At 55.0% G+C, this 18,146-nt stretch overlaps 1 protein-coding gene across 8 annotated transcripts in view; it reads right to left on the reverse strand.

The window, feature by feature from the left end:
• TPM2 (tropomyosin 2) overlaps positions 1 to 16,979 on the reverse strand; it is a 28,210-nt gene extending 11,231 nt beyond the window's left edge. For 2 of the 8 annotated variants that reach the window (XM_033163857.1, XM_033163856.1), the window contains exons 1-2: positions 16,733 to 16,979; positions 16,188 to 16,313 (exon numbers count right to left, since the gene is read on the reverse strand). In XM_033163857.1, coding sequence (XP_033019748.1) covers positions 16,188 to 16,313; positions 16,733 to 16,846 — 240 coding nt within the window. In that variant the 5' untranslated portion in view covers positions 16,847 to 16,979. Of the gene's footprint in view, positions 1 to 9,502; positions 9,667 to 16,187; positions 16,314 to 16,732 lie in introns of those variants that run through there. The other 6 variants (XM_033163855.1, XM_033163854.1, XM_033163861.1 and 3 more) reach the window with 6 other exon arrangements.
• Positions 16,980 to 18,146: the final 1,167 nt, after the last annotated feature.

The raw sequence follows: 18,146 nt of genomic DNA on the forward strand, positions 1-18,146 counted from the left end.
TCTTGAGATGGGAAACAACATTGCAGACAACAGACGAACACACAGTACTGGGATAATAGCTTCATTGATGCACAGGAAACTGAGGTGGTGCTCCAGAAACCTGCTAAAGGGCAAGAAATCACAAGAAGCAAGCAGTTGGAGGGAGCGACTCGTGGTTTCAGTTGCCTCTACACAAATGCACACAGTATGGGAAACAAGCAAGACGAATTGGAGCTTTTATACAGGATAGCAAATATGACATGGTAGGCATTACTGAAACTGGGTGGGATAAGACTCATGACTAGAATTTTAAGAAGTCCAGTTTCAAAAAGCTTAAAGAGCTACTGGGTGACATCCCAAAGAGCCCAAGATGGATGGGAGTTTCTTAAAAATGAAACACTGAAGACACAAATGCAGGCAATTCCAGCAAGAAAGAAAACTGGGAGGCGTTTAAGGAAACCGGTGTAGCTGCTTTGTTGTTCAGTCATTCAGTCGTGTCCGACTCTTCGTGACCCCATGGACCAGAGCACGCCAGGCACGCCTATCCTTCACTGCCTCTCACAGTTTGGCCAAACTCATGTTAGTAGCTTCGAGAACACTGTCCAACCATCTCATCCTCTGTCGTCCCCTTCTCCTTGTGCCCTCCATCTTTCCCAACATCAGGGTCTTTTCTAGGGAGTCTTCTCTTCTCATGAGGTGGCCAAAGTACTGGAGTCTCAACTTCAGGATCTGTCCTTCTAGTGAGCACTCAGGGCTGATTTCTTTAAGAATGGATAGGTTTGATCTTCTTGCAGTCCATGGGACTCTCAAGAGTCTCCTCCAGCACCATAATTCAAAAGCATCAATTCTTCGGCGATCAGCCTTCTTGATGGTCCAGCTCTCACTTCCATACATTACTACTGGGAAAACCATAGCTTTAACTATACGGACCTTTGTCGGCAAGGTGATGTCTTTGCTTTTTAAGATGCTGTCTAGGTTTGTCATTGCTTTTCTCCCAAGAAGCAGGTGTCTTCTAATTTCGTGACTGCTGTCACCATCTGCAGTGATCGTGGAACCAAAGAAAGTGAAATCTCTCACTGCCTCCATTTCTTCCCCTTCTATTTGCCAGGAGGTGATGGGACCAGTGGCCATGATCTTAGTTTTTTTTATGTTGAGCTTCAGACCATATTTTGCGCTCTCCTCTTTCACCCTCATTAAAAGGTTCTTTAATTCCTCCTCACTTTCTGCCATCAAGGTAGTATCATCAGCATATCTGAGGTTGTTGATATTTTTTCCGGCAATCTTAATTCCGGTTTGGGATTCATCCAGTCCAGCCTTTCGCATGATGAATTCTGCATATAAGTTAAATAAGCAGGGAGACAATATACAGCCTTGTCGTACTCCTTTCCCAATTTTGAACCAATCAGTTGTTCCATATCCAGTTCTAACTGTAGCTTCTTGTCCCACATAGAGATTTCTCAGGAGACAAATGAGATGATCCGGCACTCCCATTTCTTTAAGAACTTGCCATAGTTTGCTGTGGTCGACACAGTCAAATGCCTTTGCATAGTCAATGAAGCAGAAGTAGATGTTTTTCTGGAACTCTCTAGCTTTCTCCATAATCCAGCGCATGTTTGGAATTTGGTCTCTGGTTCCTCTGCCCCTTCGAAATCCAGCTTGCACTTCTGGGAGTTCTCGGTCCACATACTGCTTAAGCCTGCCTTGTAGAATTTTAAGCATAACCTTGCTAGCGTGTGAAATGAGTGCAATTGTGCGGTAGTTGGAGCATTCTTTGGCACTGCCCTTCTTTGGGATTGGGCTGTAGACTGATCTTCTCCAATCCTCTGGCCACTGCTGAGTTTTCCAAACCTGCTGGCATATTGAGTGTAGCACCTTAACAGCATCATCTTTTAAAATTTTAAATAGTTCAGCTGGAATATCATCACTTCCACTGGCCTTGTTGTTAGCAAGGCTTTCTAAGGCCCATTTGACTTCACTCTCCAGGATGTCTGGCTCAAGGTCAGCAACCACATTACCTGGGGTGTATGAGACCTCCATATCTTTCTGGTATAATTCCTCTGTGTATTCTTGCCACCTCTTCTTGATGTCTTCTGCTTCCGTTAGGTCCTTTCCACTTTTGTCCTTAATTGTGGTAATCTTTGTACGAAATGTTCCTTTCAGATCTCCAATTTTCTTGAACAGATCTCTGGTTTTTCCCATTCTGTTATTTTCCTCTATTTCTTTGCATTGCTCATTTAGAAAGGCCCTCTTGTCTCTCCTTGCTATTCTTTGGAAATCTGCATTCAATTTCCTGTTTCTTTCACTATCTCCCTCGCATTTTGCTTGTCTTCTCTCCCCCGCTATTTGTAAGGCCTCATTGGACAGCCACTTTGCTTTCTTGCATTTCTTTTTCATTGGGATGGTTTTCGTTGCTGTCTCCTGTATAATGTTACGAGCCTCCATCCACAGTTCTTCAGGCACTGTATCCGCCAAATCTAAATCCTTAAACCTGTTCTTCACTTCAACTGTGTATTCATAAGGAATTTGATTTAGATTGTATCTTACTGGCCCCGTGGTTTTTCCTACTTTCTTCAGTTTAAGCTGGAATTTTGCTATAAGAAGCTGGTGATCTGAGCCACAGTCAGCTCCAGGTCTTGTTTTTGCTGAGTGTATAGAGCTTCTCCATCTTTGGCTGCAGAGAATATAATCAATCTGATTTCGATGTTGCCCATCTGGTGATGTCCATGTGTAGAGTCGTCTCTTGTGTTGTTGGAAAAGAGTGTTTGTGATGACCAGCTTGTTCTCTTGACAGAACTCTATTAGCCTTTGCCCTGCTTCATTTTGAACTCTAAGGCCAAACTTGCCAGTTGTTCCTTTTATCTCTTGACTCCCTACTTTAGCATTCCAATCCCCTATAATGAGAACATCCTTCTTTGGTGTCATTTCTATAAGGTGTTGTAAGTCTTCATAGAATTGATCAATTTCAGTTTCTTCAGCACTGGTAGTTGGTGCATAAACTTGGATTACTGTGATGTTAAAAGGTCTGCCTTGGATTCGTATCGAGATCATTCTATCATTTTTGAAATTGCATCCCAGTACAGCTTTCGCCACTCTTTTGTTGACTATGAGGGCCACTCCATTTCTTTTACAGGATTCCTGCCCACAGTAATAGATATGATAGTCTTTAAATGATAGCTTTAAATGAATTCAAATCTCCAGGGCCTGATAAGCTGAATCCAAGGGTACTAAAGGAGCTTACAGATGAGCTTAGAGTTAAGAAGGGCATGTATAAGAAATGGAAGAAAGGGGAAATCACAAAGGAGGAGTATACATGAGTAGCCAACAGTTGCAGGGTGAAGGTCAGGCAGGCTAAAGCTCAGAACGAGCTCGTGCTTAAAAATAATAAAAAGATTTATTCAGCTATGTTTGAAGCAAGAGGAAGAACAAGCAAGTGGTAGGTCCTCTGTGTGGAGAAGACGGAGAAACGCTATTGGGTGACAGAGAAAAGGCGGAGCTACTCAACACCTACTTTGCCTCTGTCTTCACCCAAAAGGAAAGAGATGCCCAACCTGGTGATAACAGAATGATGTAAGGAAGGAGCTGCAGCCCAAGATACAAAAAGAAGTAGTAAGGGAACACCTAGCTACTTTAAATGAATTCAAATCCCCAGGGCCTGATAAGCTGAATCCAAGGGTACTAAAGGAGCTTGCAGATGCAATCTCAGAGATCCCTGAAGACTTGATCTGGGCAAATCTTGTCCCCATCTTCAAAAATGCTGAAAGAGAAGAGCCAGGTAACTACCAACTGGTGAGTTTGACATCAATACCAGGAAAGTTCCTAGAACGGATAATTCAATAGTTGGTCTGTGAGCACTTAGTAATCACAGCATCCTTTTCTAAGACCCTGCATGGGTTTCTCAAAAGTAAGTAATGCCTTCTCGGCCTTTTGGCTAAGATCAAGTGTAGTGTAGTAATGCCTGATGGATCCCATTTCTTTTCTTTTTTATAGAGTTAGAAACTTGGTGGATCAGGGGAATGCTGTAGACCTAGTGTATCTTGATTTCAGTAAGACTTTCGACAAAGTGTCCCATGATACTTTTGAGAGGAAGCTTGTAAAATGTGGGTTGAACAAGGTTACTCTTCGCTGGATTTGTAGCTGGTTGACTGACCAAACCCAAAGTGCCCATTAATGGTTCCTTGTCATCCTGGGGAAAAGGGACAAAGCGGTTGCTGCAGGGCCAATGGTGTTCAACATCTATATGGCTTAGATGAAGGAACTGAGGGGGATGCTCATCAAATTTGCAGATGACACCAAACTGGGAGGGGTAGCCAAAGCCACAGAAGACAGAAGCAAGATTCAAAATGACCATAACAGATTGGAGACCTGGGCCCAATCTAACAAAATGAATTTCAATAGGAACAAATGTTAGGTTCTGCACTTAGGCAGGAAGAACCAGATGCACACATATAAGATGAGGAACATCTGGCTTACCAGTTGGACATGTGAAAAAGATCTAGGGGTCTTAGTGGACCACAAGCTTAACATGAGTCAAAAGTGTGATGTAGCAGCAAAAATAATAACTAATGCTCTTCCAGGCTGCATCAACAGAAGTATAGCATCCCAATTAAGGGAGGAAAGTCCCATTCCATTCTGCCTTGGTCAGACCACACCTGTGTCCGGTTCTGGCCATCATAATGTAAGAAGGATATTGACAAGCTGGAACATGTGCAGAGGAGGGTGACTAAGATGATCAAGGCTCTGGAAACGAAGCCTTGTGAGGAAAGAGATGGGGGCTCTGCCCGCAGAAGGTCTCCTGTCACTTCCCAGGAAGGTTCCTTCCCAGCTCTGGCTTGCAGCAGCTCCCCCAGGCTCCCCCCCCCCCGGCCCAGGTGCTTTCCCGGCTGCTTCCTCTCTCTGGAGCTGGCCCAACTTGTGCAATATCACCCCCACCCCTTCCCCAACTCCCCCCCTCCTTCCATCTCGTGCACTTAAGACTGAACACCTGCAGGCCGGGACTTGTAGGCTTTTAAACTTTAGCATGCATTAGGCACTTTAAAGCACAACACAACTGGGGGTGTGCAGGGCGGGGGGGGCTGCTCTCCCTCACAGCAGCACAGAACAGAGAAAAGAGAAAAGTCCTCCTCCTGCAGCAGCAGACTGTGGAACTCCCCACCCCAGCTTGAATGGTTTTAAGAGAGAATTAGACAAATTCATGGAGGAGGAGGAGGAGGAGGAGGAGGAGGAGGAGGAGGGAGCCGGCTCTTGGTGTCTCCTAGCCAGGATGGCTCTACTCTGCCTCCACAGTTCCCGAATCCCAGTTGCTGGACCCCACAGGAGGGGAGAGGGCTCTTGCCCCCAAATCCTGCTGGACCCCTAATGGGCATCTATTTGGCCTCTGTGAGAAGAGGGTGCTGCATGGGCCCTTGGCCTGATTCAGCGGGCTCTTCTTAGGTGACGCTCCTGGGACACACACCCCGCCCAGGTCCCCGGCCTACACAAGAGGAGTACCATTCCACCTGCAAGGTGACGTCACATTCCAACTTTTGTGTGCTGAAAGCCTTTGGCACACTGGGCAAAGACCGGCCCAAGCAGCTCCTGGGAACCTGCCCCACCCAGACAGGATGGCTGTTGGGCCGCAGCAGCCCAGCTGGGGGTCGGAAAGGGAGGCAGCCCAGCAGAGGGGGGGGGGAGGAGCAGGAGTAGGATGGGTGCTTTGCCTGCCTGCGCTGGAGTGACTAAAGCGGCAGGAATGCCTCCAGAGCAGATTCGCTCCCAAAAAGGAGATGGACTGGAGCTGCTCAGGGGGTGGGGGGTGGATTTCCTGTTTATTGCAGCTGCAAAGCATGGGGGTGGGATTCCCCCTCACTCCCCATCCATGCTCTGGCTGAAGGGAAGGGAGGAGCCAGCGGAGGCAGGACTCCTCCCCCACCCCCACTCCCTCAGCCCCTCCCTCCCCCCACATTCCAACCAAGGGAGGTGCTTTCTGCTGCTGGTTCAGTCCCAGGAATCAGCAAAGGGGGGGGCACAGCAGCCACAGGAAGGCTGAGGACTGCCCCACAGAGAGGCAGGAGGTCAGGAAGCAGCCTTCCCCCAAGACCCATGGAGAGCTGGGCCCAGGGAAGGAGCAGCAGAGGAGGCTGGAAGGGCTTTGTGGGGCACAGGACCAAGGAGGAGTGGGAAGCCCAGCTTCTGGGATGCTCACCTGGAGGAGGACTCCTGAGATCAGAAAAGGAAGTCTCCACGCCTCATCCCCACTTCCCCATGGCAATATAAAAATGCCTGGCTAATGCAGTGCTGCATCAGGTGGTTGGACTAGATGACCCTTGTTGTCCCTTTCAACTCTCCAATTCTGTGATTGCATTATTCTACTGGTAGGGATAGGGAGGCTCCTGAATCTTGCAATGACTGTCTTTATGGGCCAGACTAAAGGTTCCAGCAGAGGCATGGTTGCCCCTCCACCTGCCACCCAGAGTCCACACAGCAATGCACAGTTAGCTACAGAATTCACTGCCACAAGACACACCATCAGTCACTGCTGCAGGTGGCTCTACAAAGGAATTAGGCAATGAATGGAGCCAGGAACGGCTAGATTGAAAGAAGCATAGGAAGCTACCTTCTATGGCCACTGGTCCATCTGCCTCTGTATTGTCTACACTGACTGGCAGCAGCTCTCCAGGGTTTCAGGCAGGGGACATTCTCAACCCTACCTGGAGATGCTGCTGGGAATTCAAGCCAGGACCTTCTGCACTAACCAGGGCCAGCTCAAAACATTTTGGTGCCTGAGGCAGGCAGGGAAGAAGGGGGCATGAAGATCTACATCAGAAACAAGGGGTGGGGTGGGGTGGAGAGAACGATCTGCTGCCTGAGATGGTCACTTCACCTTGCCTCAAGGGAGGGTTGGCCCTGGCACTAACCATAGGGCTCTTAAGACAGGAGGCTGCACACAAGAAGCAGTGGAAGACTTCTGAGTAGCAGAACAGCCATAAGGCAAGACCTGCACTTTCCTGAACAACTTGTTGGCTGCTTCGACCTGCAGAACCAGCCCTTTTACAGGTGCCTCATAAAGTGCCCCAGCACTTTGGAACTCCCTGCCTATTGACATCTGGCACGCACCTTCCCCGTATTATTTTGGTGCCTGCTTCAAATATTTTTGCTAGCCTAGTCCTATTCCTGTTTAGGTAAGCTTTTAATATCTGATGAATTATTGTATTTTAATATTGTGTTGGAACCCACCCAGAGTGGCTGAGGAGGTCCAGCCAGATGGGTGAGGTATAAATAATAAATTATTATTATTATTCATTCATTCATTCATTGCTAACTCTAACCATTTTTCAATGTTTAATTGCTGGTTTTTATTGATAATTTTAATATGTTTTAGAATTTCAGTATATATAGATGGTTTTGCGCTTATTGTTTTATTTATGCCAATAAAGGTGTTGTATTGTATTGATAGTCTTAATATGTCTTATGGTTGGACAGTGTTCTCGAAGCTACCAACATGAGTTTGACTAAACTGCGGGAGGCAGTGGAAGACAGGAGTGCCTGGCGTGATGTGGTCCATGGGGTCACAAAGAGTCGGACACGACTAAACAACCATATGACTTACAAACCACTTAGATGTTTTGTTACAGTCAAGTTGTATATAAATTTCATAAACTAAACAGAATTTAAATTGGAACAAATTGTTTGGCTGTTGGTAGAGCTAAGGGCTCCATCACTGATGGCTGACCAGGACTCCATCCTGAAACTGGGCAGCTGCTGTTGCTCAGTGCAGACACCCCCAAGCCAGGTGAGCCAGGTGAGCTTCCTATGGGGATCCAAAGCTGTTTGTGGGGTCAAGGCTGCTGAGCCTTTGCAGCCCAACTGAGCCAGGCAGCCTTCCCACTCCATGCCTCACCCAATGGAGACACAGGTGGGGAGAGATCCTGGTCCTGGGGCTAAGTCCCCCACCCCAACTGCCAGCATCAGCCCACTTCTCTTTCCACCACACAACCAGGTGGGATTACTCAAGATCCTCAGGGGAGGGGTGCACAGGGAAGGCCCTCTCACCCACCCAGAGGGCCAGAAACTCCAGCCCAAAGAGGCAGGGAGGGAAGGAAGCCCTCCAGAAGGAACTCTCTGGCTTGGGAGTCCCAGGCACAGGGAAGGAGGCTCCTGCTCATTCCCTGCAATGCAGAAACGCTCTCACAGCTCTGCAAAAAACCAGAAGGTCCCCACCTCATATTTGTTCCCTTCCCCCAGGTGTATGGTGCAGTAGATAATTTGATTCCCCCTGGGCTCAGGGAACAGCCAAGCGACTGGAGGGGGGCACCAGCTGGGGCTGGCCAGGAAGCCACCCTCAGGACTCCTGCCAGCCTCCTGTCAATTATTTACCGGTCTGCTTCAGTTCCCAGAGCCTGCAAAGAGGAGGGGTCAGGCATACAGGGAAAGACACACACACCTCAGTAGTGCACCCTCGTTATTGTCTTCCTCTCGGAGGAAAGACCACTTGCAAGCCCCCGCCCCCAGGCCAGGCATGTCCCACACCCCAATCGTCCGAGCCCCCCACAGAATGATGTCACAGGCAGTAGCAGGCCCTGGCGAAAGGGGGGGTGTCAAGCTGACCCAAATCCTGTCCCCCAACCCATCGTGGCTGCAAAGCAGCTTCCCACCCCCCAGCTCTTGCACAGCCAGGCAACCACAGCCAGCGCTCTCCCTGCAGTGCGCAGCGCACCCTCTTCTCAGCAGGAACCTCCTTCTCACGCACAGCTGAAATGGCACCAGGATCCCACCTTGCTCTCTTTGCACTACTAGAGAGATGATCCTGGGAAGGGGTGCGAGTACCAGGGTGAGGATTCAGGGGCAGGAACCCCAGGAGGAGGAGGCGCCCACCAGGCCTCACACTCCGCTGCAAAGAGGCCCGTGGGCAGCATGCCAGCCTCACACCCTCCGCTCCCCCATATGGGAAACGGGCACAAGGGCGTCCCCTGCCAGGAGTGGCTGAAGGAGCTGTAAGACCTTCGCGCGCCTCGCACATGCTGCTTCGCTAGAGAGCAGAGCCCTTTGCGGAGACCACGTCCTCTGGCACCACCCTAGCACCCTCCAGAAAGACCACTCTCCCGAGAGCAACCATGTGGCCCGCGGGCGACGAGGCCACGCCCATGCTGCCTTAGGCCGGGAAAGGAGCGCGGAGGAAGCGGCGCCTCCCCGGATCCAGGTGGGCCGGGCGACTCTGCGCTGGGCGGAGCGCGAGAGAACGAGGCAGGCAGGATGCAGGCGGATGCCTGGGGAGTCCCCCGACGGGAAGCCCCACCCGGTTCGAACCAGCCCTCTGCACATGCTCGGGAACCCCGCTCGTCCGAGTCAATGCTTCCTTGGGTCGCCCCGGGGAGAGTCCAGCGCCGGGTGCCCCGGCAGCCCCACACAAGCTTTCAGAGGAAAGGTCGCCCCGGGGCTGTCGAGGCCGTCGGTGCTCCGGCCGGTCCCCTCGGGGCGCCGGCCGAGCCCTTCCGGGGAGCGAAGCGGACCCTCCCGGCCGTCGGCGCCGCCGCCGCGGCTCTCTCACCCGCTCGCGGGCCTGGCGCTCGGCGTCCACTTCCCTCTGGAGGTGCTCGGCGCGCTCCTCGGCCTCGTCGGCCACTTGCTGCAGTGTCTGGATCTTCTTCTTGACTGCCTCGATGGAGCTGCTCCCGGCCATCTTCCCGGGCGGAGGCGCGGAGGGGCGGGCGGGGGCTGGATCGGGGGCGGCGGGCGCGCGGCGGGCTGGCGGGGCTCCTGGCCCGGGCTCTAGCTGTCGCTCGGTCGCTCCGTCTGCTCGCCTACCCGCCCAGCAGGAAGAAGCGCTCAGGATGCGGGGCGAGGCGCCCTTCCGCGCCCCGCCTCCTCCTCCTCCTGCCGGCTCTGCCCATCGCGCGCCTCCTCCAACGCGGTGGCCCGGCCTCGCTCGCTCGCTCGCTCTTAAAGAGCCCGCCGCGGAGGGAGGGCGGGAGGGGGCTAGGGCTAGGGCTGTCCTTCGGGGGTCGCGGCGCCGTCGAAAGCGAGGCAGCGCGCGCTAGGCGGGCCGGACTCAGCCGCAAAAGGCTACGTGCAGGCCTGGCCATTGCAGGCCTCCTAGCAAGCGGGGGCCCCGGACTCCCCGACGGTTTCTCCCGGGGCAACGTGCCAAGTATCGCTGCCCCGGGAAGAGCATCGCTCGCCCGCCCGACGGCTTCATGCGGTGGCCTTAGGGAAGACTCCGCTGCGCCCCCTTCTGGGCTCGCTTTGCCCCCACAGAGCTTATCCGGTGGCCACTTGGCTGGAGGGCTGAGAAGAGAACCAATTTGGAAGCCAAGCGGGGACTTTCGGATCTCCCTGCTGCTGTGACTCCTCCGAAGGACAACTCGATCCACTGCCACTTGGTGACCTTCGGATAAACTGAACCGAGTCTCCCTATCAGACGGGGTCAGCTGCTGGACATGGTTGTTGCAAAGGCACAAGAATGAAGGTCACATCTGCTGCTCCAAGGCTGCTCTCCTGTAAAGGTGAGCCATCAGTAGGGATCTTTGTTAAGAGATTCTTTGAGGGACACTCTGTACCTGCTTTGGGGCATTTTGTCCTTGGAGCTGCAGGATATTCGGTTCTGGTCTTACTTTCTTACAACATGGCACTCAAAGCAGCAGCAGCACCCATGTGGCTGCTCCAGGGACTCACCAATCCAGGCACTGGCCAGGCCTCCTTGGCTTCAGTAAAGTGGTTGCCTGGTGGGCATACCTGGCACCCTGTGTATGCTCAGAAGCCCGTGGACCAGACCTGTGAATCACAAATGGGCAGAGGGGTCCCCCATCAGAGCCACTGGCCTTTCTCTGCTCCTTTTAAAGCTGCCTTTATCCCATTCATCACAGAGTGTTTAGACAACACCACTGCACAGCAAGGGAGAATAAAATTCTGCTTAAGAACCTGAGAAGAGCCTACTGGATCAGGTCAAGGGCCTATCTAGTCCAGCATCCTCTTCTCACAGTGGCCACCCAGATGCCCTAATGGGAAACCCAATACTGTACTGTAGCACTTTCCCCTCTTCTGGTTTCCAGGCAGCGATTCGCATTTAGAAACATTACTGCCTCCCACTGTAGAAGCAGAGCATAGCCATCTTGGCCTGGAGCCCTTTATAGCCTTAAAAGGACGACTCTGGGGTTGCATCGCTCATCTCACTTTACTGGCCGAGGGAGCCGGCGTACAGCTTCCAGGTCATGTGGCCAGCATGACTAAGCCGCTTCTGGCGAACCAGAGCAGCACACGGAAACGCCGTTTACCTTCCCACCAGAGCGGTACCTATTTATCTACTTGCACTTTGCCGTGCTTTTGAACTGCTAGGTTGGCAGGAGCAGGGACTGAACAACAGGAACTCACCCCATTGCGGGGATACGAACCACTGACCTTCTGATTGGCAAGCCCTAGGCTCTGTGGTTTAACCCACAGTGCCACCCGCATCTATAGCCTTACCCTCCATGAATTTGTCTAATCCCCATCTAAAACCATCCAAGTTGGTGACCATCACTACTACTTGCAGTGGCAGACTTTGGGGTCTCAAATTTCAGCGGCACCATGTGCAACACCGAAATTTGGTGTCCTTGCCTCTTCCTATCCTGAGGCTCCATGCCCAACTGGTTGCACTTCCCTAAATCCGCCTCTGATTTCTTGTGGAAGTGAGTTCCATAGTTTAACTGTGCACTGTGTGAAAAAGTCCTTTCTTTGATCTATCCTGAATATGCCAACATCAGCTTCATTGGACGTCCATGAGGTCTAGTGTTGAGAGGGAGAAAAGCTTTTCTCTTGCCACTTTCTCCATGACTTCTATCATGACGCCTCTTCCTCGCCTTTTTTCTAAACTAAAAAGTCCCAAACATTACCACCTTCCTGCATCCCCACGATCATTTCAGTTGTCCTTTTCTGAACCAGATCTGAAGTCCTTTGCCCAGTTCTGGGCTCCTCCACTTTGCCGTAGATAAACTGGAATGGCTTCGGAGGAAGGTGAGAAAGATGCTCAAGGAGTGTGGAGAACTAGTCCTGTGAGGCCAGGTTGGAGGAACTGAGCCTGCTTTTCCCAGAGAAGAGGAGACATGAGAGCCTTCTTCCTCTTTCTCATCGTCTTTGCTGAAGGGCTGTCATTACACAGAAAAGGGCAGGGAGTTCTTTTCTGCTGCTGTCCCAGGTGGCAGGATGAGTTTGAGGGTGGTGAGAGCACCTCCTGCTCCCTGGAGAGCAAGGGCAAGCCTCTCCGTCCCAAGTGGTCTTCAAGCAGGACCCAGACATCCGTCTGTTTTCTTTTTGAGGTGGAGACTCTAGCTCTGTGTTTCCTCCACTGAGCAGGGGGTTGGACTAGATGGCCACCAAGATCCCTTCCAGCCCCTTCTTGGGTGAAACAGCTGGCGGTGAAGGGAGAACACAGCCATTGTGGCTGGTAGCTAAGCACCTGCCACCTTTTGGCATGATAGGGCCCCTCCAAAACAAGTGCTGGGAAAGGGGTGTCACAATACTCTATGCCAAGCTGGATGTGCTCATACATTTCCCATGTGTTTCTACTCCCTGGTCTCTTGAAATACTATGTTGCTGCTTGCTGCATTGGAGCACAATTCCTTTTCTCTGCCTTCTGCTGAGTCAGACCACTGGGGCCATCTAGGTCAGTAGTGTCTGCACAGGCAGGCAGCAGCTGCTTTGGATTTCAGAAACAGAGTGTCTCCCAGCCCTGCCTGGAGTTGCTGCCATTGGAGACTGAACCCAGGACCTCCTGCATGCAAGGCAGATGCTCCACCACTCAGCTTTGTCCTGTCTATTTCTGTTTTATATCATTAAAGCTGCTTGAATAGTGTTGGGTTTTCAGGTTTTATCTTCTTTTACTATTTCCTTGCACAGCTCCCAGAGTCTGATAGTTCTTGAATGTCTAATGTTTTAATTGAATTGAATTATGTTGAGATTCCTTCATTGCAGGGGATAAGCTGGATGGCCCTTGGGACCCCTTCCAACTCTACAGTTCTCTGACTCTTAATTAGAAAATGAGATGCTCATAAATTCAAAGAATGGCTCTGGGGTGCCAGTAGCCATCTGTGGCCACTGAGTTACTTTCCGTTCCAGAGGACCAAGGAGGCTTGCACCTGAAAGACTCCCTAGTCCAGGGCTAGTGCTTGGCGGAGCTGCAGGAGCACTTGCCCGTCCCCCCGTCCAGGCCAGCTTCTAGGGAGCCCCTCTCCTGCCTTCAGCTGTGAGGGTGCCAGAAGCAACTCCCTTCAGGCTGTGCCTGTGCTATATCCATTGTGTGACATGGCAGCCTCCTGGTGCACAAAGAGAAACACCAGCCCCCTAAGGCAGAAATGCATGCTGCGAAGAGTCTTGGGGTCGAAGGGTGGGCTGAGCCAGTCCTGCTCTCAGGAGAGCAAACCTGAAGCCCAACCCTTGCTGACACTTAGAAACACCCTCAGGTCCACATCCTCTCCCAGGGTTTGGCTAGGCACCGCCACCGCTTTGAGGCCGGAACTCAGAGGTCAGGGTTCCTTCCTGTCCCTCTAGGTCTAGGATGTCCCTCCCCACGCAACCACCCTTGCCAAGTTTCCTCCTGGGGAGGCTGTGAGGGCAAAAGTATCTGTCCCACAGGGCCGGGGAAAGATGCAACTGGCCTGTGACATTTATGATCATAGTCCCTTCTGAACGGGGCATGTTGAGCCCCCTGGACCAGTGAATCTGGGGCCACCTCCCCTTTTGCCGTCTGCACTGTGCTATCACCCTGGTACATTCCCAGGCTTCAGTTCCTCTCTTTCCATTCAGGACAAAAGAACACCCCATGGTTTGTCCACATTCCCATCATTTCCTGCTCTTATGCTACACATGCGCACCTACATGTTTCCATTCAAGGACCTCCACCTCTCAGGTGCTTGCCTTGTCTCCTCCAGCCCAGTCAGGCCCCTGAGCAGCCTCCTGCCACCTGTGGTGCCCCTCCCTTGCTGCCTTCTCCTTCCCCAGGGCCTGACCTGCCTCCCCTCTTGCTCAGCCTGGCCTCCTTTAGCTGCCTCCTGCATCCAGTGGCAGCTTCTCCAGCGGCTGGCCTGGGAGAGACCAGATGACCACCTGGGCTCTGTACCCCCATGACCAGCCCTTTGAAGTGCCATCAGTCAGCATGTGTGTGCTGTACTCATGGAAATGGGGGGACCTGAAAGGCAAGCCTGAGGAATGGTGCCAGGCCAGCTCGCCTGTTTCCAAGCCAGAATTGCTGCCCTGGTCTTGGTGCCCCCAAACGGGCCTGGAGTCATTGCAAAGCAGTCCGATGTTCCCTTCCAAGTACAAGCGCAGGAAATGGGGGTGGGGGGGACGGGGGGGACTTCCCAAGGCAAAGTTACCTTTACATGAGGACTCATAAGAAGCCACACACACTTCCGTGATGGGGCATTTACTTCCCACATAGGGCTGCGAAAAATGTGCTCCATGCGAAAAATGTGCTCCATCGGCAGGACATACGAAACATGGGGAAGCCCTGGCCTGCCTGCCAGAGCCCAGCTGCACTGGGGAGAAAACCTGCATCTGCCTTGTTCTGGACGGGCCGCGAGAGGAATAGCGGGACCTGCCTCCGAGTGGGACAGAGCCGGGGCGGCTGCACTCCTACATCCCGGCAGTTGCTCTGCGCCAGTCAGCTCCCCCCCCCCCACGCCGCCGCCCTCTAGCCAGTCTCCTCCTCTGGGCTCGGGGAATGGCCAAATATGAGCAAAGGCGGCGGAGGCTGGGACGGGCTGAATGCTGAGCCAGCTGCGCAAAACAGAGCGCAGAGGCTGGGCAGCCCAGCAACCATGAGGAATCGTAGATTCAAAGGATTGAGAAGTTGGAAGGCACCCAAAGGGCCATCTAGTCCAACCCCCTGCAATGCATGAATCGCGGCCAAGGAGGATGCGGGTGCGGAAGGAGGGGCACCCATGCCCCTTGGAGGAGTCGCCCGCAGCCTCCCGGTCCTGCGCCCAAGGGACTGGCTTAGAGGCTCATTGCGCCCTGCAGCAAGCAAGGAGAGCGGCTCTCGTGCCAACCTGCGGCAGCTGAGGGGGATCATCCAACCATGGGGCCCTGTGCACTGTAGCCTTTGAGGGGCGGGTTAGCAGGTAGACCGTGTCCCCCGCAAGGCCTCCCGGGGCTAAGAGTGGCAAGTCTATGGACCAGGCTGCGTCGCCAGCCTCCCGCCTCTGGGTTAAGCCGCTGGAGGAAGGAGCAGGCGGGAGCCTATTAGCACCCCGATTAGCACCGCCTCGCCTGGCATCTGTCTGGCTCGAGCCCTCCAAGAGGACGAGTCTGGAGAGGTCATGTCTGCTGGCAGTGCCCACTGGCACTCGAGGAGCAGCCAGGGCGGCCTTTGCTCCTGGACTGGCCCGGCATGATAGGCTCCGTTGGCGCAAAGGCAATCGCCAGGCAGGCTACGCGTGTGGGCACCGATCTGCCCCGGCCAAGAAGGGGCTTTTCCACGGGCCGGAAATACCGGGCAGGTGCTGGCACAGTGTCCGAGCTGTGCGCGGACCAAGCCGAGCAAGCAGCCTGGAGAAGCCCGGTCCGAGCACGAGAGGCCCCGCCCCGCGCTCCCCGCTTGGCTCCAGCCGCGCAGGTTGCGCCCCCTCCTCGCCCGCCCTTCCTCCCGCTGTTGGCGGCGGGTCCGGGCTGGCGGAGCTCCAGGCGGCGGGTCCCTTTTAGGCGATCCTTAAGACCCCCTGATCGCCTTTCACCCGGGTCTCGGGCCTGGCTCGGGCAAGGAGCATTTATTTATAGGGTGTCAAATGCCCTCGAAGGAGGCCGAGCCAGTCGCGGGTCCCCCGAGGGGGCTCCTCTTTAAAGCCCTCGCAGCTGTCGTTCCCTGGAGCTCGGCCTGGCCGGAGGAGCACGCCGTGTCATCACCTCCCGCGCCAAGAGCCCCTTCCTGGCCCCGGGGAGACCCTCAGCTAACGAGCGCCCAGGAATGCCTTGACAACTTGACGGGCGGCGCGGGTGCCAAGGCCCGCGCCCGGAGCCTCCCCTCCGCGCCCGCCCCGTCTTAATGGCCCAGTGACGGCTCAATTCATTCTCAGGGAGGGAGGGGGGAGGCCCCACTGGCGGGCAGCTGCTCGGGGCTTAACGAGCTCGGAATACCTGGAGGGGCCCCGTCCCCTATGCCCTTGCTCCTCGGCGCCACCCACCCTGGCCCGGGCAGGACTGGCCCTCTGAGGGCATGCCTGCGCCTCCCCTTGCCGCCCCTCCGCCCCGCGAGCCGGACTTACGTCGCCGGCCTTCTTCTCGGCCAGCTCCAGCTTCTCCTGGGCCTCCTTGACGGCCTCCGAATACTTGTCCACTTCATCCTCCGTCCCCTTCAGCTTCTTCTGCAGCCCCTGCTGCTCCTCCTCCAGCTGCGTGGGGTCGGGGGGAGAGAGAGAGGAGCGTCAGCGGGAGGCCGAGGCGCTGCTGCTCGCTCCTACCCGGCGGGAAAGTGGGTGCCCGGGGTAAGGGAGGGGCCTGACGGGGGGCAGGAGGGCGTTCCTGCACTCAGGAATATCTGGGGTGGGGAGCCTCCAGAGATGGGAGCCCAGCGGTGGGAGTTGGGTGGGCATCTGCCTGACTTATTCCGGGCAGCTGGAAACGGATTCACAGCTAGTGGGTGGGGGTCTTCTTGCCTGGCAAAGTGTCCACCCAAAGTTGGGGGTGTTTCCCAGATCAACTGTCGGGGGTGGAGGGGGGCTAGTGAGGTGTGGTTCCTACTGGGGGTCTGCCCTTCCGCCCTTCTGGGGAGTGGGCGCCAAGAGGCCTGTGGGGCTGGGCGGGCGGGCACCTGCTTGCAGCGGTCCTCGGCCTGCTTCTTGTCGGCCTCCGCTTGCTCCGCTCGGTCGATGGCGTTCTCCTTGTCGAGCTTGAGCATCTGCATCTTCTTCTTGATGGCTTCCATGGCTGCGGCTGGAGAGGCGTCGGGACCCGACGGGAAGGACGGTCGGAGGCGCTCAAGCGGGCGAGAGCGAGAAGGAAAGGCGAGCGGAGCCCCGAATGGTGGATACTGGCTGCGCGCCCCGAGCGGCTCGCACTGCCTAAAAGCCGGGGAGGGGCCGGGCCCTCCCCCACCGGCCAGCAGCACCTTTTAGGGACAAGCTGGCAAAGACGGGACCGGCCGACGAGCCTCGACGGGCGGGAGCGGGGAGCGGAAGGCGGGGACGCGGGCAGCCGGCCAAGCAGGCAGGCAGGCGCGGAGACGGGACGCCCCCACCCCATCGCCGCTAGCCAGCCAGCCTGACGGCACGCGTCCCGGCACCTCTCCCCCTCCCTCGAGCACGAGCCTCCCCGCTACCCCTTTCAGCTCGCTCCGTCCAGCTATCCATCCCTCTAGCCTTGGATCTGTTGCTATAGTAACCTCCCCATCCTGGAGGCTGCCCGCCTAGCCCGTCCGCGCCCCGCCAGCGGCCACTGAGGCACCCACCGGTCAGGGCCTTCGATCGTTCTGCAGGGTCGCCCCATGGCCCGCTTGGCCAGGAGGCCCCCCAGGCGAAGGCAGGCCCCGAGTGGCCCCCCTTCCGCTTGGGCAGGCGAGTCGGGGGTCGCCAGGCCAAAGACAGCTGCCGCCCGGCCAGCCGCTTCCCCCACCCCGGAGTCTCCCAGCAGGCCGTGGGACAAGGGGAGCTGGAGGACGCTCCCAATTTGGGAAGCGGCGCCACATATTTCCTCCCTTTCAGGGACTATTTTGGGCTTTCTCTCTCACGGACTTGCTCTGGGAACAGAGGGTGTTCCCTTTGCGCAGCGCTCCCCAGAATCAGGCAGATGCTGGAGGGCTATGGGGCGGGCGAGGGTCCGAAGCTGTGGGGCTTCTGCTTGGGTTGCGCTGGAGTCGCAAGCCAGCATTGCAGAAGACAGGAAGCTCTGCAAGCGCCCAGCGGGCCTGGAATAGCCTCTGCCTCTTGAAATCTCCCCATTCCTGCCCCACTCCGTGTCTTCCTTTCTGAGCAGCGGTGACCTCCAGCAGCAGACACTGGCCGGCCCCTAGCAGACAGGAGCAGGTGGGCCTCTTGGCGGGGCTTCAGCCGGGCCTTCCTGTGCTTGCGCTGTGCAGGAGTCGAGATGCAAAGGCGCTCCTCGCACCAGCAGGTGAGGCAAGTCCTCCTGTTCCCCTTTCGATCTGCAGCACACTTGCCTCCGAGGAGTGACTGCCGCCCCACCCCCGCCCAGAAAGGAAGCCTCTTGCTTTGCTCCTCATCCCCCAA

This window comes from Lacerta agilis, chromosome 11 (genome assembly GCF_009819535.1).
Source record: "Lacerta agilis isolate rLacAgi1 chromosome 11, rLacAgi1.pri, whole genome shotgun sequence".
Classification (NCBI taxonomy): domain Eukaryota; kingdom Metazoa; phylum Chordata; class Lepidosauria; order Squamata; family Lacertidae; genus Lacerta; species Lacerta agilis.